The sequence below is a fragment of the Cuculus canorus genome, chromosome 2, assembly GCF_017976375.1.
Source record: "Cuculus canorus isolate bCucCan1 chromosome 2, bCucCan1.pri, whole genome shotgun sequence".
NCBI lineage: Eukaryota > Metazoa > Chordata > Aves > Cuculiformes > Cuculidae > Cuculus > Cuculus canorus.
Genome location: NC_071402.1, coordinates 54174333 through 54201673, shown reverse-complemented (window position 1 = coordinate 54201673; position 27341 = coordinate 54174333). Strand labels below are relative to the sequence as shown.

The 27341-nt window shown below is 37.3% G+C and overlaps 1 protein-coding gene across 13 annotated transcripts in view; it reads right to left on the bottom strand.

The window, feature by feature from the left end:
* PTPRM (protein tyrosine phosphatase receptor type M) overlaps positions 1–27341 on the bottom strand; it is a 480321-nt gene that overhangs the window by 125276 nt on the left and 327704 nt on the right. For 7 of the 13 annotated variants that reach the window (XM_054057714.1, XM_054057715.1, XM_054057717.1 and 4 more), the window contains one exon: positions 25987–26016. The exons of the other annotated variants lie outside the window; for them this stretch is intronic. In XM_054057714.1, the coding sequence (XP_053913689.1) occupies positions 25987–26016 (30 nt within the window). The remainder of the gene's footprint in view (positions 1–25986; positions 26017–27341) is intronic. 13 annotated transcript variants of the gene reach the window in all.

Genomic DNA, 27341 nt, shown 5'->3' with positions numbered 1-27341 from the left:
ATTTAATCTCATTTCCAAACTATTTTCTTCAAAAAATATTAGAAAGCTTTGAAAACTAAGATTATCTGAGACAACTGCCCAACCAGGACATTAAATATTCTACAGTCACACAGAACCACTCTGACTCAATAGGTCTACTGAAGATTTTTTTGCTAATGGACCTGTCATTTAATCTGACAGTTCTTTCTCCTTCTTCTTTTGAGAAGGTTGATCATTTGCTTCCTTCACCTTAAGATATATCGTGAGTTTTGCTCCCTCCTTACAGAGGTAATTTCCATTTCTATATCTTCATTCATATCAGTCATTCTTGACAGGCATTTATCCCCCATGTTAACCACGATCATAAGATATAAACATAGTCTTAATTCGAGAAATCCCTTTAGCATGGAGATCAGGAAGAAAAAGATTAAGAAGGGTAAATAATGAACAGAGATCACGTATTATGTTGAATGGCTCAAATGATAATAATGACACCTTTGATTATTTTCTTGGTGTGTTATGTAATAGCTGAACCTTATCGGAATAATCTTAACTCAGAGCTAAAGGAAATTACTTTCTAAGAATATTAATGGCATTGATTTTGTGGTTTCAATCATCCCTTGGTGTGCATACTACTGAGAAGCAAAGAAAATATCTTTCCATTGGTGCTCTGATGTAAAACATCACATTCTCTTGTTCCAGAGAGGCACAGAAAGCTTGACTTGTCCCAGGACACGTGGAAAGATTTTGCAGAGCCAGTAATTTTAACACAGTCTTGAGACTCAATTTGAAAATAATCCTTCCTTTCTATTGTAAGTGCTATAATTTGGTACAAGGTTACACACTACAAATATCAAGAATTTTTGGTAAAAGCTGAGAGCACATTAAATGGAAATGACAGAGGAGGTAAAAGACCTGGGTCTTTTATAAGACATCAATACGATGCAAATACAATTCGATGGAAATACAATTCTATTCTGCAGCAGCACAGACAATTCCAGAGACAGAGAATTGTTAATGCCAGGGTACGAGGTACTCACAAGCACCTCCTCATCTGGACTCCTCCAGACTGTCAAAAAAAATTAACCCAACTTGGATTAGATACAAAGAGGGGCTTTTGGGTTATCTTAGAACAGAGACTTTATTTAAAAAAGGAGAATTTTCAAAAAGCACAAATGGGGACACGAGTTCCACATAGGACACATACAGATATGTGGATGGACACATGAATACCACTTATAGCTAGGAAGATCTACGTGTCTGCCTTTGACAACTAGTATCAGATAAAAAGAACTACATAAATTAGAGGCTGATGCTGGCACAAGAAAAACTGTCTATAAACTGTATGTGCTAGAAATCAAATACAGACCAAAGCAGTCAATGTATGGACCAACCTCCGAAACAGAGGAAACAAGTCTAAATTTATGAAGGTAATTTTATGACATTATTACTGAGAAATTGGTTAGATTTGATAAGCCTTCTAGTCTGAGGAGCCTACATTCTTAGAAATTCATGTGTTGTGATAATCAAAATAGCAGGGGCAAAATTTTCATGCTTAACATTGTGCACATGGTTTTGCATTCATTTATGCAACTTGGCAAAGTAAGATATCTATACAGAGAGGGAAGGTGCAATTTTCTGCGCACAATTTTTGTGGCTGGATAAATTGTATATTTATCTGTTGGAACTGGAATGGGGACCGATATATGGCTATTCATTTACCAAGTAAATTTAGTGTACTTTAACTAAATTTTTACAATCTTACAAGTTATTGTTTTAGCAAATCAGTCAGAAAAAAGCCACTCGTTATGAGCCAAACCTTGCTACCACATAATTAACAAAAAGACAGTCAACAAAACTACAGAGGAGGTAAAATAAAAAGAATATGCCTAACCTTTAGCTTGTGACTTAGTTTCTAGTTTTAATTTAATTTACTTATTGTTGACAATGAGTGAAATCTCAGTGAAGAGTGTTTAGGTAAAATGGAGCTACTCATCTTGATTAAGTGGAGTAACTTTATGAAGCAAGGGCAGATGCTACCTACATTTCTGACTTGTTACTTGCCTTACCTGATCTATTCTAAACAGAAGACTTGTACTAAGAACTTTGTGAGCACAACTTTCTTTGATACATTTCAGCAGAAACACAGCTGATTTGTAGACAGACATGCAGTGCTAAAGACAGTAGCAGACATGAACAAGGTAAGTGTTGAGCAATGCTAATTTCATGTGAGGTTTGAATTCAGTTCAATTTGCTGCATAAGCAGGTACTTTGATAGATCATATTATATCAGAAAATGATCTAGCATATTACCAATTTTTTTTTTAAATTATCCCCCCCCATTAAGTGCATAAGGCTGAGAACTGCAGATTTATGATCAACCCTGACTTTTAGAGTTACCCACCCTCCGCTCAAAACTAAATCCAGCTGTAATGGAACAGAGTGAAGCTCAAAAATGTGCTTACTAAAGCTGAATCTTTGGTGTTCGGTTCTTCTTTCAGAGTGTCGTGCCCACATTGAAGGATTAAAGGGGATTTGGGATGTATAGAAAGATAAATATGGTTTAGGCCTTTCATGACTAATCTGGCTGCTTTTTTTTTTTTTCCCCAGGAATCAAAGAGAATGTTCTTGTCTTACTCCTCAGAAATAGACTGGGAGGACACTAGAAACAGAAGAGATGTGTATTTCCATTGCCTTTGCAGTGAACAAAGGGAATCACGGTCTTTACCTCTAAGACATCTTACTTAGAACAGTTGGATCAATACGTTCCGGATGTATTTTCTGCTTTAGTAGTGGAAAACAGACGTAAAATTGACTTAACTGGGTAGTCAAGTCCAGTTAATGGCTGATTTGTATCTCCAAAGCATCCCAAAGCAATTGCAGCGTACTAGTGAATGTGGCCTTTGCAGTTTTGTCTTTATATCAACATTCTAATCAGATTCTCGTATGTTTAAAGCATATTAGTTTTTAATCTCACGACTCACTTAAAGTACTTTGGAGAAAATTTATGATGTTGAATTGGACTTCGGTACTTTCAAAAAATAAAAATACCAAAATAAAATGAAATCTCTCCTATGAAGCCTTTTCCCCCAGTAAAGTTATGCAGTCCATATTTTAAATACTTAATATGTACAAAAGGTATCTTATTTTTTAAATTTATTACTTTCTTTTTTTCCCACTCCTTTACACCAACTGCAGTAGCAAGCAACTATTTTTTCTGCATTCTGCAATTTAATGTTGAACAAAATATGCAGTGCTTGATTATGGAGTCCAGGGGCTCAGATATAAAATGGAAAAATGGTTCTCATATGTGTATTTAGAGAGATGGTAAAAAGTATCCCTTAATAGGTTATTTATTGAAAAAGTCAACTGAGTAACATATTTTCTTTTAAAGGTCAGTGCACCTTGTTCTTGAATAAGTTTATAGTATCTGGGAGTAAACTGCAGGGGCAAGTCAAGATGCATGAAATCTGCAGCATAGTCTGAATGATGGACATTGAAAATATCTTGTGAGATGTCTGCTTACACAATGTATTGCCATGCAAGGGTCACTTGCAAATTAAAAGCATGAAAATGCTGATGCTATTTAAAACTGCATTACTAAAATCATAAGACAGCATGTGGTCCTATTAATCTTATGAACTCAGCATTAACATATTACTAGATTACACATTTATGAGCATATCAACATCTGATGCAGAGTAAAATATGCCCTGGAGCACCTGTGAGTGTAATTTTCTTCTACAAATAAAAATAAAGGTTTCAGAGCAATGGCCAGTACCACCTGCAAGCTCAACAAAAAATAATGCAGTCATACTATAATGTGTTGCCACAAATGGCTTCTTCAAAATTCTACCTCCAGTTTCAGATTACGTCTATCATTACAAAGCTTAAAAAAGAGAATGTACATACAAGGATTTGTTTTCTATACAGTCCCCTCTCGAAACTTACGGAATTCCACACTTATCATGTACACAAAGCTGCTATTTTAACATCCAGCAGGTCAGAAGGCAAGAGTAGAACACCTTGAATTTACTTCTCTGTGCTGGTGGTTAAGTTAAACACTGAAGGAAAACATGACAATATTTGCATGTACTACTAAAGCGGTTGTTCTGCTCTAAAATAAACAAACAATAAAAACATCTTGCCTGCCATAGCTGAGTTGTATGATTTCTAATGTTGCCTATGGGACTGGTATTACCTAACGTTACTTTGACTTTACTGCAGGTGTAACTGAAATATTGAGAAGACGGGTAACAATATCAAATCAAAGGCTGACCAGAAACAAAATGTTTGTATCAATATAATCTTGATACAGTGTTCTCAATTCATCTCCCTATACAGACACAATACATCTTTCTTGCTCCAATAATTCTGGTAAAACGATTTTCAAGATTTTCTGATTCAAAGAGATAGCCTCTGTGCACAATGTACCTGCTTTGGGAATGAGTCACTGAAAGGATGGCATTCAGCCAGGCTTTTGAGCATAGATCCACTTGACCAGTTGCCAAGCCCACGGCTACAAGAAAGCCACAAGAGCTTCTCAACAATATTCAGCAGGTCTGGCAATCAACATGCCAAACATAGTTTGCTTTGCACGCACATCTAACTGTGATGCAAAGGGCTTACTGTGCAGGGAACAACCGTGCTCACCATTTTCAGAAACATTTAGGCATCCTGATTAGCCATGAGATAAATTCTGCAGTGTCAGAGGGTGCAACGCAACGTAGAGCTGGAATGTTTTGACTCATCCTTCCTCTCATTTAAAACTGAATGCCTGTACAGTATATATCACAGACTTCCTTCTAGAGTTGATACCAACTACAGAGAAAACAGGAATCTTAAAGAAAGCTCTGGGGTCCTGGCTCCTTGCGCATACCTTGAAACTACGCTAAATTGCATCAGCCTAATTCCTTTCACCCTTCATGACCTGGTTCTCATGGAAATGAAACATGGAACAATTTGAGTCTGGGGTCCCATAGGCCATGCTCCTTCACTTCAGTTTACATATTGCCAGTGTGGTTTAATTTATTCTGAAGGAGAGTGCTGGCTCAAGATACAGCCAGCCCAGAAGTGTGGGGATGCAAAGATGTTCTTTCCAGCATACTTTCACAAGAGCTTCCTGGAACACACATAGAAGGCTTGCTGCATAATTGCAACACAACTCATAGATTTTTCATATTTCATTTAGTGAAAATGACTCATGTAACTCAGCTGTAAAGCAATAATACAGCTCATCATCTAATAAACTAAACAGAAAACATAAAGGTTGAGAGTACTGTTTATGAGGGATAAGCTTAAAAAATTCAGATACCTGGAAAGCAATTCAAATATTTGGAAGGTCATTCAGAATGCCAAAAAGTAGTGAGGTTACTTCCTGCTTTTTTTATTTGTAAGTATCTTTATGCTCTGCTGGCAAAATACATATCACAGCTGTTCCTACTTTTGTCTTCATGATTTACTGTGCTGGATTCTGAATCCTTATGGTTACCCTACCAAAAGCATTTCTGAATACACAGGGCATCTTGCTAAAACAGCATCAATGACTTCAATATGATGACACGGGAGGGGTGGTTGTCAACAGATCAGATGCCCTCACAAGGTCCCTTCCAACGTAAATTTTTCTGTAAGTCTGTGTCTGCTTACCTACTGATACTTCTGATGACTGGAATAACCTAAAATCATCAAAGAAATGGCTATAAGTAAATGAAGAATTATGAAAAGGCTTATAAAGAGTTTCACTGCTCTTCTCTAGATGTCTGGATACCTTGGTCCTGGAAGAGGAAGATACTTGGAAAAAAATTATCCTTGCCCTTCCATTAACTACAAATACTCTAGTAAGAAACTCTCTCTTGTTCTGACTGTTCCGCAAAACACTCATACCAAGTATTTTTAATGTAATCAAAACCAAGCAAGAATTCTACGGAAGATTTTATTTTTTCCTTCAAAAATGGGATCTTTGTCTACCAGTGCTCATAATGCGCTCAAATACACTCAATACAAAGACATAAACCAGGCAGAAAGAAATAAATTGACTCTTCCTTTTAGCACCTATGTCAAAATGAAATGTGGACTTGAAAAGAAGTAATAATATGACTAGCCTGGAATCCTTTGTTGCTCAAACATAAGTGTGATAAAGCAACTTGATTAAGGTTGCATTCTGCACTGCATCACTGTAAGTACATGCCCTTAACACAGCAGAGTGTAGGAAGAGCCCTATTCCCACAAAATAAGGCACCACAAAGTTTTCACCATGGACTGACTCTCACCAGATGGAATAGGTGGGAAGGTATCAGATGTAGCAATCCTTCTTTTCTATGCTATTTTCAGACTGAGTATGCAAGAAACAGCTTCTCTGCTACAATCACAGCAAATAAACAAGGCCTAATATATTACCATTGCTTCTTGAGACAAGACAAGGAGTTCTTGTTCATAAGGCAGCTATTGTATACTTTTTTCCATCATATCATGCCTTCGTAGTTTATGATACAACAGACGGAAAGCATTCTACTCTTTGTTTTGTTTCTTGCTAATAGGACAGGTGTTGACTGTGGTATTATATAAGCTCATGAAACATTATAAGTTTATTTATTTTGGGGTTCTCTTCTGTTTGTTATACATCTGCTGACATTCAACCCCGCAATAAAGCACTGTGTTAAAAATTCAATTTCCACTTGGCTAACATAAAAACAAAAACATATTTGATGTGAAAACACCATTTACACAACTGGTCTTCAAACAACTAACTGTTTTCTAAGCAACAGAAAAAATAATCTCCGTGAAAACACACTGCGGCCTTACCATGTCACCATGTATTGTGGATGTCTGTACAGTAAAATGAGTTGTTCAGCAAACAAAAAGCATCAGGAATGAGAATGAAGTATAGCTGAAAGATGAGATACAGCCACCTGACTTCAGAAATAGCCTTTTAACTGCCAGCTGTATAATGAGAGTAAATATTAGGTGAACATGAATTCACTGACAGTTATTGAGAGAAAAATAGTTGGTGTTAAAACAAACCAGTACTACAAATTTGCCATGGTAGGCTGCTTTTCTTAATAATTTCTTCTAGCTGAATTCAGCTTTTTCCTGCAATTTAACATGTCTATTTGGAAAGATGGTCTGTTTCTTTGCTAAAAGGAACTTACTGAGGAGCTACTAGCTGAATGCCAGGTTCGTTTGCAGTTCTGATTTGTTTATCTTAGATTTGTTTGGCATAATTGCATATGTGAGAGTAATCAGGAGATTCCTGAAATACTGCTGCATATATTTGAATGGAGCAAAAAGGAAGAACCTTCAAAAACACTCAGGTACAGTATTATAGTCAGGAATTTTCAGTTCCTGGAGGCAATGACCTTATATTTGGATAAAGATTGAACATCAAATTTAAGAACTGCAGCATGTGCAAGCCACACACACACTAAAAATTAACAGGAAGACAAGCATTACACTGCTGAAGGACTTGAACATTTTTTTTTTAATGTAAACAAGAGACTGAGATGCAGAACAGTGCTCCTAGCTTCTCCTCTGATGTCCTTTGTGAAACTTCATTTTTTAAAAATCCTTAATGGGATTCGTTCCAGAAATGCAGCCTTTTATACTGCTACATCAACTTAACTTCTAGAAGGTGATTCATCTATCACACTTTTAACCTTATTATCACGTGTAACTAAATAATGATATGAAAAATGCATTTTCTGAAATGGAACATCATCTTCAACTGCAGAATCATTGAAAGATCCACAGCACAGTGCTCTTTCCTTATGTCTGTGCTGTTATTTACTTTGGGAAGTAGTCATCCTTCTTGCTCCTCATTAAGTCATTTGCTACCTGAAAATGTCACAAGAATATGATTTTTCTACTATTATTGTTCCACGTCGACATGAAAATGCCACTTCCTTTAGCATTCTACATGCTGCCCAGAAATAAAAAACAATTTAGAGGCCTGGTTCAGTATAGAGTATCAGTATTCACATGCACATTTCTGGCAGAATTTGCTGCAAAATTATGGGTTGGTTTAATGCTATGGAATAGAAAAATGGCAGCTGCTGCTGCTACAATAAAGGGCAGCAAAAATTCCAGCTGTGGATATACTATCCCTCTTTCAGTGTAATACAAAAAGTGATATTTCCTATGACTAAATGCAATGTGCAACTTTGGCTTATTTCTCGCTAATCTTGTGTTTTCAGCTGCTTAACTTTCTTCAGGATTGAAAAAAATAGATGCTTAATGCACCACTCCCACAAACAAAAGTATCCATGGAATAATTAATGAAAGCTGTGTAATCTCTTTTTTCTATTTGTGAATCAACCCGTAATTTCAATCTCTTCTGATTTCTGTATAAACATTTATTTTTAGCTTCAGAGATGAAAAGCTGACAGGCTTGATAAAGAGACATTCAAAAGAAATAAGGCACAGGAAAATTTTAATAGCTATGAGATATAAGCATAAAAATGCCATCTGTATATAAACTCCAAGATGCATATAGGAAGAAAAAAATGCAGCTGACATGTTTAAATGTCTATATTTCACTGGTAAATTAGCTACTGTAGGAAATTTTCCAGTATTACTAATAAAATAAAAGATATGACGCTGTCATGTAGTGGAGCTGACTAGATGGTGAAGGAAACATAACACTGTCCCATTCCCTTAGATTAGCGAAGCAGAATGTAATAACAGAATGTCTTGTTGCATTATATTACAGACTAGAACACTGAGAGCTCCAATTCCAAATTTGGGCCTTCCTGAAGCTTCTGTGGACCTCTGCCACCTGTTTCGCCAAAGCTTTTTATGCGGTATGGAAAAAGAGGCTCTTACAGTCTCCCAGCAAGCCTAAACAGGTGACAGGTCTCAAATCCAGGCTGTATTCATCTCCACTTCAGCAGTACTAGAAGGGTGACTGTCAGGCACAAACTTGTGATGAGGTGTGTGGGTTTTGTGCCAAAGAGGAGAAGGATTCCAGTTACTTTTCCTTCCACAGCATACCTCTGCTGCTGTATCACCAAGAATAACATTCCATGCAGTACCAGCTACTTGTTTCTCTGGTCAAATGGATACTTGTGGGTGTTGTGCTGTGAGGGAAATTTGTCAGTATCTGAGGATTTTCAGAATTTTTCCTTCTGCTACTGAAAGTACTACCTCAGTCTCACAGATATTTTCTTTCACCGCTTTGCCTCCATGGACATTTATGTCCTTTAGCTGTTGCTTTTCAGGATGCATTTGCCTCCGATAAGCATACAGCTGTCTTCCAGCTCTTGGCTGAACTGAAAACCCAGGAGTGCTCATTAGCCCTAGCTTCCAGGTGCATGCCCTGGCTTCATCCTGACTCTCAGGTGAAATTGAGGGTGATCAAGCCAAAGCCCAGGGCAGTATGGTTTCCTGGCAGATCCAAGTTAACCAACATATTCAAGAAGCTAGCACCTATGGTAACGCCCATCTGTCTTGCAATGGAGCAGGAGGGACTCAGTAGTTGAGGTCATATCAGCCTTCCAGGAAGGTATCAGGATGTCAGCAGGATGACATGGCCCCCTGGTTGTTACCAGTTCACAGCCATGTCTTAACTATCTGGTATCTATGTGTTGCTTCAGTTGTTTCCCGCAGTAACATTGGTAAGCTGTAAATCCCTCACATCCTGAGACTTGTGAGAAGCAGAACTAAAACCCCTGAAGCACCTCAACACATGCTTCCAAATCTTCTTCTCAAAAAGTTGTGTTGAGTTACAAGACAGCAATGTGAAGAACTGCATGGGTCGCTCTTTAAAGATCATCCATGCACACACTGTCTGATTTAAAAGGAGTATGAAAACAAGGAAGGGGAAAGCTAGTTTTGAAGATGTGGTCATAGCAGTAAAAATTTATTTCTTGTCACATCATCTTAAACCCACAAAAAGCCTATTTCAGAACAGGAGACTGAACATAACCCACACTGCATTACTTATACAATAACCTGCAATAGTGCTGTTATTCGGGGAAGTCACAGGACTACATTAACCCCCTTAATTTTGAAAGCTGGTATACATGGATTATCATCAAAAGAAGTCTCAAATCCTTTTCTTCACAGCTTGACAAAAAGCCACAGCTCAAAATCAACAAATGGAAAACTCTCAAAGAAGGCACTTATTTACTAATTCTTGGGACAAAAAACTCAGGAGTACATGTACACTCATGTACACAAAAAACGCAAGGCACATGTACACTCACACCTACAGACCTTCAGATAACAGCTTGCATAAAGGGACAGAGGTATGACATACCTGACAGTAGTACTCTGACACTTCATTTCCTTCACTTTAGATACATCCTCAAATGTTATAAAAATAGACTAGCATTACTTTCTGACGTGACTAAGGATCTTTAGTTTTGATCTACATACAACTGCATTAATAATAGATTAAGGGTTGCTATCAAAGCATGATCACATGCTCCAGAAGGAAGAAAGTACAAAGTACAGCTGTCAAATCACTCTTACTAGCTAAAGCAAGGGCAAACTAACCACACCTGAACCTCTATGACATTTGCTGGTCTATTCAACCTCTCTTTAACATTTCATTCCTGAGCAATGACTTGCATGCACACGACACAAACTAGTATTCTCCTTCTTACCTGACCTTGGACAAGCAAGGAAATAAAAGACTTCTTTTCTTTAGAGGCAACAATATAATTGTAAGACATAATGCAATAAAACAGCTCGTAGTGAGTAGGAGAAACCATGGAACTAACATTTCGTTAGCTGCTACCAAAGAATTAGCATGCGTCATAGGCTTATTCAGTATCTCAATCAAATTTCTCAAGGATCGCTCAATTTTGAGTGGATGATGCTACTCCAAAATGTATAAACTCTGAGCAACTGTGTAATTATTTATTGCTTCCTTGCTACTATACCACCCTCTTAAATACACAGCCTGGTTGGCCTAGCCTGTAAATGTTTTAAAAATAGCTGTTTTGGTTTACTGTCTGATAAGGATCTGACAGCAAAACAAGCAACAAAAGGCACCCCATCACTGTCTCTCCTCAGAAAAGCAAAGCCATTCTGCCACAGCCCACTGTAGCATCTACGAAGTGGATATTTCTCAACACTAAATAGAAATCAAAGCACAGAAGTTACTAAAATGAAAACAAAGGGCTAATACAAGGTTCAACACTCTCCCACACACACACACATCGTGCCTGTAAGTCTTTGCTTCTTTATCAAATGAAGAAAATCAACTGTGATCACCTTCAAAGTAGTTCCCTTCTCAGTTGACACACAACTGCATAAGACGCTGTCAACGTTCAAAGAAATTCCAGAGACCATTTCCTGAAAGGCTGCTGAGTTTTGCTTTCACATCTTCTACCAAAAGACAAAAAAGAGGGCGCCAGATCTGGCAAATAGGGTGGGTGCTGAAGCACTGTAATGTTATTAGCTAAAAACTGCCTCACAGATAAACCATTGTGGGCTGGCGCATTGTCTTGATGTTAACTCACTGCTGACTCTTGCACACTGGCATTTTCTGACCGAAGGTAAGAAAATGTCTGTATTTGAAAATGCATCCACTCGCACTGAGTGAAGTGATCAAATTGAGCCTTGAGCCTTGTCTCACTGTGGCTGGTTAGAACATGCTCTATAATCACCTCTTTGTCTTTTCCCTCCCACTCTTGGTTCCTGAGCTATAGGGTTAGTATCTCTTTTTTTTTTTTTTTTTTTTTTTGTGTCGGATCTTGCATATATGGATACCCCTTTTCTCACAAACAGAGGATCTGAATGAATATTTATGGAGATCCAACAAGAAAAACCTAGATCACAGGTACTGCAGAGGCTAATGAGACATGGGGAAGATGAAGACAGGCCAATTTATCTCTGAACTTTTGGTGACTAATCAGCAATCATGAACCAAGACAGTGACCTTTCCTGCTGTGTTTTCATTCCTGGTTAGTTACGCCAATACAGATACGTTTCTTTGTTCTCAGATAATGAAATACAGAACAGGTTTTCATTAACAGATAATTCACTAGTACAAAAATAAAATCAAGTGTCTTTTAACGGGGTTTTATAGCCTTGTGGACCACTGCACTTCCTCATCCATATTAAAAGATCAAGAAAGAGAACAATTTTGACTATTAAAGTCTAGATTCTTCATGATTAGTCAAATGCAAGAGGTATATTCTGAAAATCCTACACCTTAAAATTTAGCCTATATCTTCAATAATCTGACTCTGGCAGAATACAGTAGGAAAAAAAAGGCTCCCAAGAAACTCTACAAAAGATGAAAACAAAAGAAACAATACAACATTAAAAAGAGAGTGTATGACAAAGAAAAAGTTAACCTGATGTCAATATTTTTAACCCACCAGGCAGCAGTGTAGTTGACTGGAAACACCTACAAGAGATTAATTGATGCAGAAAACAGCACTGCTCAGATGAAACTGTTTACAACGAAATATGAGAACACTGACAAATTTCATTGGGTATTAATAGGATGAGCACTAGGACTGTAGAGGGCATTTCTTGTGTTACTGAAAAGCAGTGTAAGTTAAAAGGAAAGGGAAAATAAGCTTGAATATCTGGGTTCTATATTAAGAATGTGCATTCCTCTGTAAATAATCAAAATGGCAGTTGTACGCAGAATCTATAGCTGAAAGTGAAAGTAGTGATTAGCCAAGAGTACATATCTTGGAGTGCTCATAGTGGACGGCAACCTTTTATTCATCATTGAGGTTAATTTCCCTTTCTGTGGTCACTAACTTGATCTTATTTGCTTGACTTACTGTTGATCTTTTTTAATCACAGCAAAAAAACTTTGTAAGCAATGCCTGTCTAAATGCAGCTACTTTAATCATATAACCTTTTCCATCTTATCTTCACCCTATGGCTATCTGACTTCTGCTAATCAGACAGCAAGTGATTAGATTTTAAGTGGAATAGTGCACTCAAATATTTTATTTATGCATTTCTGAAAATCATGACAAGCTAAATTACTGTATTATTCTGTTGTACTGTTTTCATGCCTTTATCCAAGCAATTTACCACTGGAGTATCTGGGCTTTAAATAATCAGTTTTTGGTTAAAACAGTAATCCACATGCACAAGGGTTCAAACAGTAAAGCTCAGATGCTGATTACTCCTACTGTTGGAAAACAGGCAGCTCTGCAGTCACCGAAGTGTCAAGGCAGCTAAGCTAGTGTCAGAGAAAACACTTTACACCTCCCCTGGTGCTTTTGCAAGGGCTACTCGTAAGAAAACATGTGTTTGTGCAAGCATATGTGGCTAATCCTGTTGTAGCTGGTGATGTCTCCATCACTGATTTTCAGGTACTAATATTCCAACAACATGTATTTTCAGGCAGTGCTGGCTTTCTACTTAGAAACTCAAAACATCAAATTTTCTCAAATCCAAGTGATGTCAAAGGAAGCATGAAGTGTTCTGCCTTCCTGATTATCAGAACTCCAATAACCCCGAAGTGAACACCAGTATTTCTGAAAGGATAACTTCAAAGAACTGCAAAGTTTTAGTCCACTCTGGTGTGAAAGGTTTTGAAGAAGTATAAAAATTGCAAAACTTCTGAAAATGCTGGGGAAATTGTAGACCTGCTTCTACTGAATGACCAAGTTTTTCATTTGCCACCACAGCTCTATCACTCACCAGTTAATTTCTCTTACATTGCATGGCAGCAGTCATGGCAATATTTAGAAGTAATCAAAACCTGCTTTAATCAGCTATCTCCGGGATTTGAGAGAGGGCAGTAATGTTTCGTGGTGACTTTATTGCCTTGCCAGAACTATAACTCTGCATAATAGCAAAATGTACAACTGAGCCACAGATAATTTTCAGAAGTTAGCATGTAAGACCAAAAAAGGTCCCTTATGAAATCAAATCAACATTCTACCCATGTATGCCTTGCAGCATTACATATTTATATGAAACACGGTAAAAGAGCTAATTCATTACACAACACAAGACAGTGATTTATTAGTCCTTTGTTGTGCTATGAGAAAATCTGGAGTCTCTCGAGTTTTAGTCTCATGTAGTTAGGTTTTGCAGAATCCTAGCAATTCAGTCTGGTTGAAAGTAGCATCTGACCCCATGCAGAACACATTCTTCTATTCAGAGAAAAGATGGATTCCTATTCTTTAACCTTTAATTAGTACCTAGTTACATTATGCATGCTGAGGGCAAGATTAGCCATAAACGCTTCCAGGGGCACTGTACACTTACTAGTAACCTCTGCACGTAGAAAGTATGCATTTCACCCAGAATCAGCAAGTGGAAAAATATGTAGCAGAGAGGGCTGGACAGCATATAATTAAAGTCGCTTTGCATATTAGGTGAGCAACTAAAGTAGAAACCATTACTCTCTGTCTGCAAAGCAACTCCCAAGGTTGTTGCAAGCAGAACCACAGAGTGTATGTCTTGCAATATCAAGTATATGCTGCATACGTCCAGTGAAAAACAGGCTTTTTGTTATGGCAGGACTGAGACATACAAATATGGGACCAAATTCTGCAAGGTCAAATTCTGCTAAAGCCAATAGGCATTGACAGCATTCAGCACTTCAAGGAATTCACATAGCAAGGTAACAGAATGGTCCTTGGTTTAGACATTTTAGGGAATCAAATTTAAGTGGTTATGCTGAGTTCATTTTACTCATTTGATGTTGGCTTTATCATTCTAAGGTTTTAAAGCACTGAAGCTTTCCACTGTCTAGTCAAATCACCAGATGTAAATACAAGCTTTTCTTTAAGAATATGATTTTGGGGAGCATGCTGATTTTATTACATTATATAGTGGGGGAAAATATATTTATTATCTTAAAAATCTCACCCAATACAAAGCAATCATACACCAAACAACTAAAGCAATATGTTCTACTGAATCTTTTTGTGGCTTCTTTTTGTTACGGATATTTTAGCACTTTGTAAATCTGAATACAACTTCATGGACTTGCACTCACTAACCTAAGCTATGAACATTTTCTGTGAACAATACTTTCTACTTCTAGACTCCATGTCATTGAAAAGTCAACTAATAACAATGCTTTGAAATTAATTTATTTCAGGTGTGCTGTAAGAACCATAATCAGCTATGAATCCTTTGCCCTATTTGCATTTACTGAATTTGCCTTAATTATACTGTTGCCTAATTATAAAGCTCAGTCTAGAGAGGAACTTGCAAGAAGTAACGATGCAGAAAGCAGAGGATAGTTTATTCCACTTCATGGATTTATAACTTCCAACTACTGTAACCTATTTGGCACAGACTCTATTTGTGAGGTCATTAACATGTAAACAGTGTCACACTGAAGATGCATGGTAACAACCTACCATGCTAATGAAAAGAGATATTGAGTTTAGTAATTCAGATAAGGGTACATAGATTGCCTGTTCTCTAACACGCAAAAGCCTGTCACAGAAATAAATGCATGGTCCTTGTTGCAATTAATTCGATTCTTGTTCTTTTAAAGCTTTACTTGTAGATTTAATTAAAGCTTTCATGCAGCACACACTTTCACAAAGTATCTGTGTTTAATGGCTTTTTCTCCTAAATTAAAGAAACAAGTGAAGGTTATGATTCAAAGAACAACAGGCAATCATAAAATGAAAAGCTACTCTTAATAGAGTAAGCATTATCTTGTTTTGACATAAGTAAATACACAGTACTGTGAGTGCTGAAGTACACTTCTTACAACTAATGTAATGTTGCAACTTCCATGATGGCATAATTTTCAATCACTTAAAATAATTCTTTTTGGAATTTAAAATGTTGCATGCAAAGTTTCAACCTGGAGGTGAGTATTTTTAACGCCTTAGCAAAATCAATTTTTAGATAAGAAATAAAAGAGCAAAGAAAAATAGCTCACTGCTTTCCCATGAAAATAAAGAAATAATCCTCAATGACACTCTCTGCTGGTTTTAAACCTCCCCTACGCTGGGTTAAAAACTGGCTGGATGGTCAGGCCCAAAGAGTTGTGATAAATGGAGTTAAATATCACTGGAGGCCGGTCACAAGTGGTGTTCCCTAGGGCTCAGTGCTGGGTCCAGTTCTGTTCAGTATCTTTATCAATGACCTGGATGAAGGAATTGAATGTACCCTTAGTAAGTTCACAGATGACACCAAGCTGGGAGGAAGCATCGATCTGCTTGAGGGTAGGAAGATTCAAAAAGGGATCTGAACAGGCTGGATAGATGAGGTTTAACAAGGTGAAGTGCTGAGTCTTGCATTTGGGACACAACAACCCCATGCAGTGCTACAGACTAGGAGAAGAGTGACTAGAAAGCCAACTGGGGGAGAAGGACCCGAGGGTGTTCGCTGACAGCTGGCTGAATATGAGCCAGCAGTGTGCCCAGGTGGCCAAGAAGGCCAACGGCATCTTGGCTTGTATCAGAAATAGCGTGGCCAGCAGGACCAGGGAAATGATTGTACTTGGCATAGGCGAGTCTGCACTTTGAATACTGTGTTCAGTTTTGGGCCCCTCACTACAAAGACATTGAGGTCCTGGAGTGTGTCCAGAGAAGGGCAACGAACCCGGTGAAGGGGCTGGAGAACAAGTGTTATGAGGAGTGGCTGAGGGAACTGAGGTTGTTTAGCCTGGAGAAGAGGAGGCTGAGGGGAGACCTTATCACTGTCTACAACAACCTGAAGGGAGGTTGCAGCAAGGTAGGTGCTGGTCTCTTCTCCCAAGCAATGGGCGATAGGATGGAGGAAATGGCCTCAAGCTGCTCCAGTGGAGGTCCAGATTAGGAAAAGGTCTAATTACTAAACCATAGGGATATAGTAGTTGACAGGTATGGTTGGACTCAATGATCTCAAAGATCTTTTCCAACTGAACGATTCTATGACAAAAATTCTCATGCAGACATGAAATTCAGTCTTTCCTTAATTTTACCATGTTAAATATTCACACAGACTAGATATATCTAAGCAATAGACCTTTAGTAAACATGAAGAATAAAAATAATTACAAAAAAGGGTTGCATGGTAACAGAAGGATATTCTGTTGTTCTCAGGTTTTCCTCTCCTTCCCTTCTAACAGGTTCTGGGAAGGAGATGGCAGAATGTGGAACAACAACAAATGACTAGGCAGCCTGCATTAAGTCTCAGGAGACAAAGCAGAGCACAGAGAATGAAAATAAGGCTATTTTAAGGAAATATTTTTCAGGACAGGACAGACAATATAGTATTGGGGTGGGGGAGAGCGAGGCTACAGGACAGAAGGAGTAAGTAAAAGGAGGAGCAGGGGAAGAGAAGCAACAGAGATTAAAAAGGAAATGATCAATAAAATATGAAGGCAGGCTTAAGAGCTGAGCACAGACACTAGCGTTGAAAGGGAAAAAGAAGTTGAAAGGAAGACAACAACAGTAAGATAGAAGAAGTTATATAAAACCTTTTGTCCACAGATAACTGGACAAGAAACTTTGATGAATGCCCAGTATTCCTATCCTAAAAGAGGTTTACTGTGCTTAGGCTTCCAACAAAATGTAGCTGAAAGTGCAGTATCATATTCAGCAAAAAAATCAACCTATTCATGCTTGGGGCCTGTATTAGGACTCAACACGCAAAGAGTGTGCCTTGTTCTCCTTTTCATTTATTTTTTTTTAAGCATAGAGTAGGTATCCCTGATGGTTTACTAATATCCTTAGGTTTTTCTCTTCTCCTCTTATTTTAAAATATCTTCCATAATCTTAATTTGGAGAATATTAAAATGTAGACATGACTCTTCCCTATTTGGTAAGCAGAAGTAAAGTTCTACTGTTACTAATACCTGGAAGTTACAGCTAAGGATCAGAGCCTTGTTCTTATCATAAAGATGACAATCTTACCTTAAAATCCCAGTAAATACAAAGCTTTCAGTATTTCACTTGCTTTTGAAAATACACTAAGTCATGAACCTAGTCCCTTTGAATTGACCCTTCCACAGGCAATTGCCACATCGGAACAAAAATGCAAAACACATTCCATTATACCTAAAGAATAAATCCAGTACACATCCTTAAGCCTACCTAAACGGTTACTTGCTGCAGCCAATATGCATGCATTATTATACTCAATAGGAATAGGTTGGCCAAATCCATACTGGAAAACCCACTTATGGCTACTGATGTCACCATGCAGGAGGAAAGCACACCATCACATTGGAATGGGAGATGTGGAGTAGCATAACCACTCTAAACCAGCTGACCCTTTCATTCCTGTACAACCGTGAAATGCGCAGGTTGGCAAATGTTTTGCTCTGTCACAGATGCCTCCGGTAGCTCTAACTTGTGTCTTCATGATCAGAGGAATCAGGGAATGAGAAAGAGCATAGAAGTTAACTCCCTCTACAGGTGAACTAAGTATAATTTAGATACCCCTCCATGCTTGGTTCAATGTTTCACCAAGGGATTGCAGATCAAATGCAGAAGTGGTCCTGAGCTTCAGTTGCTAAAAAGAATAATAAATGTACTTCTTTATGTTCTCCAGCTCAGTACTCACAGCAGCAGGTAGTCCCTGGCACAAGGCCTACAGAACTCTGCTCTGCTCTTTTTATTTGGATCACTGCTGCTACCTGGTTTGCACAGGAACTAGCTAATAGAATTATGGAAGACTTGTCTGACGGTCCTACAGATTTCTCTCTGTAGCATACACTAAAAGCTACAGATTATTATTATTATATATATATTATATATATATATAAATTAATAATAATAATAATAGCAGTAATAACAAAATCTTTCTTGCACACTTGTAGACGAAACAGAGCCATGATTCTTATATCAATGATAAGTCTTGTAAATCGTTTCCTTTCACAAGAGGGTGCTTGGGATTGATGACCTGCCAGGCTTTGGTGAATTTGTAAGCACACAGCACAGTCCATTCCTCTGTTTCCTTGCTTGATTAGCTTTTGTGAGGCTCAATTTCACAGCTGATGCAATCTTCTTAGCTACATTTTCCATGTGGGCTATCCTCCTGAAGTCAGGAAGCACCCTGATCAGATAGAATTCATGCACAGGCTCTCACAAATGGATGCAGAGGGCTAGAGTGACCAGCAGTTGGTGAAGAAAACAACTGAGGTTACCTATCCTCTCATGCCACATTTAGGTAATTCATTGCAGGAAGATGATGACCAAGAAAAATGACAGAAAGATCTGGAAATGAAAGATGCTTTTGGTCAGCTAGACACTAAGGAAAGCAAATGGTGACTATTCTTCCCTCTAGGGATCTGGTAGTCTACACTTTTAAGTAAGCTCAAGGAATACTGTAAATAAGAAAAGAAACAAAAAGGAGAAGAAGGAAAAGAAGCCAAGATTAGAATATTTTCATTGTGAAATTCAGAGCGAACACTGACAGTTGCTACTCAGAGGTGGATTATTAACTTGGCTGTAACCCCAGCAGATAGGCTGAACAAAGGTACTTCATCCAAAGCCTCTCTCATGGTATTCAGGGGTCAGAGAAAAGATTATAGGTAAGAAACTCAAACAAAAACATAATCAGTCAGTAAAACTTCTTGCAATTCTAATCACTACAACCCCTCAGTGCCCTGTGCTAACATCACTCAACAGACATGAACATCCCGATCTAGTGGGTGGTGTACCTGCCCATGGCAAGGGGATTAGAATTAGATGATCTTTAAGGTCCCTTACAACTCAAACCATTCTATGATTCTATGATTCTATGAACATCTCATTACAGTTGCTCTTATCTGTATCACAGAAGTGACTAAGCCTGTGGTTTACTGGAGGAAAGAAGTCTTGGGCCAGATTCAGCATTTTTCTGCTGCCTGTCCTCCTTAAGCCCAGGGCAAATACAATGCAACACTCACCTTATTTCTTGTAGACCTGCTTTTGCAGACTTCTTTTGTTAATGAGTCCAATATTTCATTAAGCCATTTTGAAAACTAATACTTCAATCTTTTAGAAAAAAACACAGGCTTTTAGCAACGTGAATTATGAAGTAAATTTTGGTCTCAATATACAGTATAGCTTCTTTACTGTTAACATATTTACAGTCACATAAAAGTGTAATGACAGGTTTGGGGTTTAGAGAAAATAAGTTTCCAATGCCATTACCCCTCTTTTACAATAAATACTAGTACTAAAATAAGGAAAAATTCTCCTTTCAATTTGGTTATTTAAAATTAAAGAACCTGAAGTGAGTGCTGAGCTACCTGTGTATACAGAAATGTAACTTAAGAGTAAAAAACACATGAATCCGACCTTTTCCCTGAAGGAAAAATCTTAACAAAGTGAATGAGAATGATTCACGTTATATCGTATTTGAAAGTCTAGTTCAACAATAACGGTAGATAATGGCAAAATCTCAGTGCTTAGTAAGCATGACCAATTTGGGAACTAAACTTTTCAGGAAGTTATAAAGTCAACACTCTAACTGAGGAATTAATTAAATCCAGTTTTATAGAGAAGACAGTCCATCCTAATGAACCGGTTACATTGACCGAATGAGACTCAATATGGGGCAGCAGTAAAAATACTCAAATACAGAGGTAACTTTCTTAATACACATATCTATCTCTATCCTCTTTTCCCCTCCTCAACACATGTAGTATGTCTCAGTGTTAGATATTTTAGAGACAGGCTTTCAGGATTATCCTACAGAAGTATATAGAATCTACAACTTCTAAAAGCAATCTCAACATTCAATTAAAATTCCTGTATATTGGTTTAGAAATGCAAGACAAAGTTTTTCTTAATGTGGAAAGAACTAAGACATCTCCAGACTTCATAAGCATTTACTACATGTCTGGTACTTTCACAAAATAAGCAGCGTATACTGAAACTGTCCCTTTAAGGACAGAAAAATTGCCAAATCCCACCTCATCTGCAAATTTACTGCTTGACACTGAGGGAGCAAGGACAGTAACTGAGTGTGACTGTGTGACCAGCATAGCAATCAATCACTTCTGATACTTCTCCTCACTCTGTCTGTAGTATCCATTTATTTTGAAAAACCCAAACCTGCAGCACATTACAGTTTATGGTTTCTCACTCAACACATTTGGAATAATTTGCTTTTGAAAAGTCTGGGTAAGTTCAGAAATGAATATGGGTTTCCTACATGTAGCTATTGGAAAAGTAACTTCGAGAGATTATCTAAACATACCCAGAAAAGACTAACTAATGCAGAGCTATTCCTCCACACAAATGATTTGATCTCTGTCGCAAGAAAGCTATTTCTTATAGTCAGACCTGGGAGCCTCACAAACTTCACAAAGATCTAATAAAATAGTAAAAAAAAAAAAAGGATTTACTTACTGGTGATCTGAGTGTTAAGTATTATTAACATTTTTTTCTACAGTTATGTGGGAATGTAAACCATGGCTATAAAGCAACACAATCAGATTCAAAAGAATCAGAAGATACAAGGTATCAGAATAAGAAGTAATGACTTCAGACAGATTTTTAAAAAAATACGTTGCCTAAAAATAAAATTCTAAATCTGAGATGGCTTAGTATGAGTGCATGAAAGCTAGATATCATGCCTCTGTGTTAAAGTATATGGCGCATAGGCCATTACTGTATTTTCCAGTGATGGCGATATAGTAAAACACCCTCCTTGCTATTTTGGGCACTGTGTACACATAGAGATTTCTGTGTGATAGCAATCTGGCTTTGCCAGATGCAACAAAATTCACGGAACATCCCCAAATCATTTAAGTCTAGCTTACAAGACAATTACAGAAATCTGTTTATTTTGGGTTATGTGATTCTATGATACCAGCCTATGTAACTATACATATTTAAAGATCCAGAAGAGATCACAAGCGTAGTCTGACAGATGAAGCACATCAAACAGTTCAAACACATTCACATTTTTCTGTTCAGTGTTCTCCTCCACCTTCAAGCTGCAAACTGATGAACTTATTCCAGTTCCAGGGGCAGCTACAGTTCAGAATACAGATCTGTTTCTAACCTCTCTCAAGTTTAAAATGCAACGACTGCGTGTTTCCAGAAATCCAGAAATCACTGTTAAGAGTTTCAACACCATTGATTTTTTTGAACTTTTATGACTATGGTTATTAAGGTCATTTTGCAATTGTGCTAACCTTGTGCCTTCTGCCCTAGGTATTAGGTCAATCACAATGGAACTGGAGAAACGAGCCACAAACTGAGTCTCCAAACAGAGCTCCAGAAGCCAGCTCTGAAAAGCTGCTAGTGAAGCAAGAGACACAGATAACCAAACTGAGAACAGACTCCCAGGCTCAAGTCAGATACACTAGAAAAGTATACTTCAATGGGCCCCAAACTACCTAATTCTCATGAAAAGGAGTGTATGTTTTTATTCACTTTTATATGGAAGTGGTCAATGTTTGTAGAAGAGCTCAATGTTTGTAGAATTCATTTATTTTAAGAGGAATTTTGTCCTCTTTGAGCCATGTTCAAACTAGCAGGCAATAGGGCCTCTAGCCCTATGCAGTCCATTTTAGTAATATTTCAACATTGTACTGGGCTTCTGGATAGAGATTTCCATGCAGAGAATGTACCTGTAATAGACTTCTGTCCTAAGTCACCTAACTAGATGATTAGTGCTGGGACCAACAATATCAGATTTCATACTATTAAATTCTCAGTATGATTACTGTACTGGGCAATAATTGTCTCCTCTTTCTCCACTTCACCTTTCACAAGTTGAAGTGAATAGAATAACATTATGCACCTAATGGCTGTGCAGCACCATTCTTGCATTAGTACTTAATTTCAATAACAATCATAACATACCATTTTGATATCAAGTTCAAACTGAGGGACAACATGAAGAACTACCTTCACAACTTTGTATTTTAATTGGGCTTACATCCTACTTATAGCAAAGCAATGAAGCCTCTTCTTGAAAGCAAGTTGTAACAGCAACAGTCTCTATCTGCCCCAGAATTTGGGGTAAATTGAATTCCCCAAATTCCCTTATCAGGTGCCAGTGTCTCAAGCAAACTCACATAGTCCAAGCACTCATTTTGTTTGTCTGGTGCTTGAATTTGCATGAGTTTAGTTATGTTAGCTCCTGACTAATGATTAATGATCTCCAAGAGCAGAATCTTTAACAAAATTAAAATCTCAAATATAAAACTTAATCATCATTGGTCAGCACAGTGGCATTTGTTGTCACCAGAACAACAGTTCTAGTTCGTTGTCTAGTTCGTTTAACCACAATTACACAATAAACTACTGAAGTGCTTTTTATCTTTTCCTTCTCTGGACAATGTTGCAGGGGTTTTGCCCATCAGAAAATGTGTCAGGAGAAAGCAGAGTCATGCCAGCACTAGATGTCATGCTGAGAACACCAGTCATTACAGGTGTCACTAACCACACCATCTCCATTCTTCCTTTTTTCCCACCTGGAACTGACTGCAAAGTCAAAAGACTTGCTGCAGAGTTAATGAGCACTATTAAATTTGCTCTAATCTTAAGAACACAAGAACTCACAGAAGACTAACTGCGGCCAGACAAAAAAAGATCTGCTGCCTGACTGAGGTGAAAGGGAAAAATGCACCAGTTCTCAGGAAAGCTAGAGTGGGAGGAAAGGCACTGGCAGAGGCACTTAAACCCATTAACAAGAAGTATAATTCTCGACAGCAGTACCCAACTTCTTTTTGTTTCTTGACTGGCTAACTAGTAAACACAAGATAAAATGGAAATAATTATCTGCCAAATATGCACAGCTGTAGGTCCACCTCTGATGATTCATCAGCAGCTCTAGGCATCTGCCAAATTTTTCTTTTTTTAATTTTAATTTAGGATGGATATAGAAGTAGCAGAGATTGCAGTCTACTAGGAAAAAGGAGCACACAGCACATAAGGAGAGCAGAACACAAGACAATTGTAACTATTTCAGTGCATAGATGCTCACTTGGATGTCACAGCTTGCATTTACAATGACTAATCAGTAAATCTGAATATGACATTCAGTATATAAGTGGCAAATTAGCAATGGCAGAGTACTTCAAATTATGTTTTTTAAAATACAGAACATTTTATAATCCATACCAACTTCCTCAGCTAAAAATAAATCCGGAATGAATCCTGCATTCATCTAAGATTTCCACCAATTTCAGTGAAATTGTCTGGTGCATAAACAATCGGAGAATGTGGTCCTCCTGTTAGGGGCTGATCTTGTCTGCTCCTTTCAGAGGCATTACTTCACTTCTTTTGACAGACAGGGAGCAAAACAATACACAGTCAAGAAAACACAATTTCTTTTGGAAGAGTTATTGCACCCAAACAGGTAACTGAATTTGTATCACATTAACAAAACCACAATTCTTTTCTTGAAGCCACTGTGGCAGTATTCCAAATAATAAAAAGAAGCCCTATTTTGCCCACTATTAACAGCCTCTGTAATTGCACAACTGGGGACAAAATGTGTCTGTAAAACTTAAAAGAAACACTTCAGTTCACATATTTTCCACTGTCAGTGGAAAAACAGAAAAAAGATATAATCTGATTACTTTGAATAATAAAACAGTTTCACTTAATGTTCCATTTGTTTCAATTTTAACTTAGCCTTGAGACATGAATCATATTAAAATATTAATTTAAATATATTTACTTGTTATGGCAACAACATAGTATATGACTTACTATATTAGACTCTTTTGCATTTTAAAAACAACATTTAAATAGATCCAAACTGAATTTTTGTGAAGGCCTATTCCATAGAAAATCCAGTCTGTTCATCTTGGGAACAGAAACAAATTTTGAAATACTTATTTGTGGAAGAGTATTTGTGGAAGAGATATTTTTTTCCGATCTTGATATTAATACAGTGCTTTAAAGAACAGTTTTAAAAAATTGCACGCTATGTAAAGTGTCAAATAATATAATATGAAATCTGAATTACCAAGTAAATGAGCCGTTTCAATATGTTCAGAAGTTTCAGGGAATTTCAAGTAAGAGGTGTAAGTTTTAGTTGCATTCATTGGAAGCATGGTTCCATTGGAAACGTTAGAAAATATTTACTATTATTTCCATAAATTCTGTATATGTTTGATGCTTTTTCAAAATAATTGAAAAATATTTATTTTAAAAGTTCCTAAAAAGTAAGACAAGAAACAATATTATTTTAAGCAAAGACATTACTAAAATGTGTTCCTTTCAAGAGCATGCTATCACCATATGTACCTGAAAACTAGTACTACAGTCTGCCTCATGCAAGGAACACTCCATCTTCTGTAATTATATAAAAGTATCTCCTAGTTTCCCATGACTTTTAAACCTGAGCTTTAAAGAAGACAGATATCTATTGGACAGATGATTTTTGCTGCTCATCAGCATGGCGAAACAAGCTTAAATGCATCTCATTTTGCTGCTACACAAGATCTCTAATATTTTGCTAATCCAAGAACTATCATGTACTCCTTATAGCCAGAATGCAAGAAAAGGTGAATAGCCACAAAAAGGGATTTGTTAAATTCATATAAGAACTCTTCCCATTCATCACCTGCTGATAGCAGGGAATGAAGTAAAGGCTTTGGGTAAATAAAGAGGTATTATATAAAGGTATTAATAAGGACTGTATCAAAATGGAAAGTTATTACTTACTGAAAGTTATGCTTCATCTTGCCCTCATTTTTTAGTGCTGTTTCCTCTTAAATCCACTCCAATAACAGTAAGAAATGACAATTATGCACGACCATTGTTCTTGAAAAAGTAGTAATACGTCCACAGCAACAAACTAAAATGCTAGTACATGCCTAACCAATGCTATATTTTGAACAAAACAAATGAGAAAGAAACTACTAAATAAATTCTGAAAATAGTTACTTATTTCTTATAGATATGGTAGTGATATTTAAACCTGCTATTTTTCAATTATGAAAATTCATCACATAATGATATTCAAAGGACTGTAATGCACGAGTATGAGGCATAGGAAAACCGCTATAAAGCTAAATATTTCATTACATTATTACTCATGTTGTTTTTATCTTGGTAAAACTTCCAGAAAGTTCATTCTTGTAAAGGAACTTTGACTACTAGAATTCACTACTTATGCATGGAACAACATGGCAGAAAGCATGTCTCTGATGACAAAGAAGTTACTTACAGGTAATAAGTGTAGGAGTGATAGCTTCTTCTGCCATGATGGTGGAAGGATTAGGCAGTGGTGGAAAAGATGAAATGGAAGGAAAGAAAAGCCAATAATTAATGTATGAAAAATCAAGATGAAATTGAGACCAGAATTGATGACACAAATGAAAGGTAGCAAGAATGCATATCTGGGCATATTGCGCAACATGTCTGGACAGACAGATGACATATCCAGTCCCCACAAAACTTTAAGCAATACAACAAATAATGCATCTCCAACTGTGAAATCAAACCACCTTGAAGTATACCTACTACCTACGTTACGTTAGATATTTAATGAATAGACATTATTTCTGCATATATTAGACACACAAACACTCCAAATTAAAGTGATAAAACACCTCCAATTACACCTCAGCTGCAGGAGGAATAAGGATATGGAACTTCCAATGTAGCATTAGAGGTTTAAGAAGGCAGAATTTCAGAACATGATTAAGTAGCTTCTCTTCCTGCCAGAGTCCTGTAGAATATTTGGATACCCCTTTCACTTAATGAAATTAGTTCTGCCATAGACAGCACTAGAATTTGTTTTCAGAGGAGAAAAATCAATGGCCACAGCTTTTTTTAATGACCATTTAAATACCGAAGAAAAAATACTTCCTGCCAAGTGAACAAAAAGGCTATCCTTACTGGCTAAAATGATTTTGGTGGAGGGAAAAAATAAGAACTGATCCTGTATCCCTGTTACTTCTGCCCATATGAATGTCACAAAGAACAAGTTGGAGACCTAGAACAACCATCTTGAGAAATATGGACCCGGATGTTTTTTCCTGCACCATCTCTTGCACAGCCAGGCCCTGCACCCAGCCATGCTCTGCATGAACACAAGTACAGAAGCCCTCCAAGCTACAGTCTTCTGCTTTCCGTCTCTCCCTCCCTCGGTTATGAGCCCACTGCAAGCAGTGTTACAACTCTCCAAAAGGGGCAAGTTCGAACGTAAATGAATTCCATATATTGACTGCAATTAAAAAAGAGGTTGAGATCTTGAAACATTTCTGAGCATAATGTCAAGTAGCATTCACGTGTTGGCAAGATGAAAGACTGAAAGGAACCATGTAGGCATTTGTAATTTTCACAGCACATGCATACAGCCCTTTGACTACAGAGAAAACACGTAAACAGGTCTTGCAAAGGCCTATAATGCTAACTTGCCTCTAGCTACATGCTTCAGGCATCCCTTTGAAAACTAGGCTTTCATCAAATTTTCTCTCTCATCTTCTTTGTGTGAAGACGCTGTTCGAAATATTTCCCAGTTTTTATTCCCATTTTTCTGAAGCAAATAGTATTGTTCAAACACAACAGTCTAGTTAC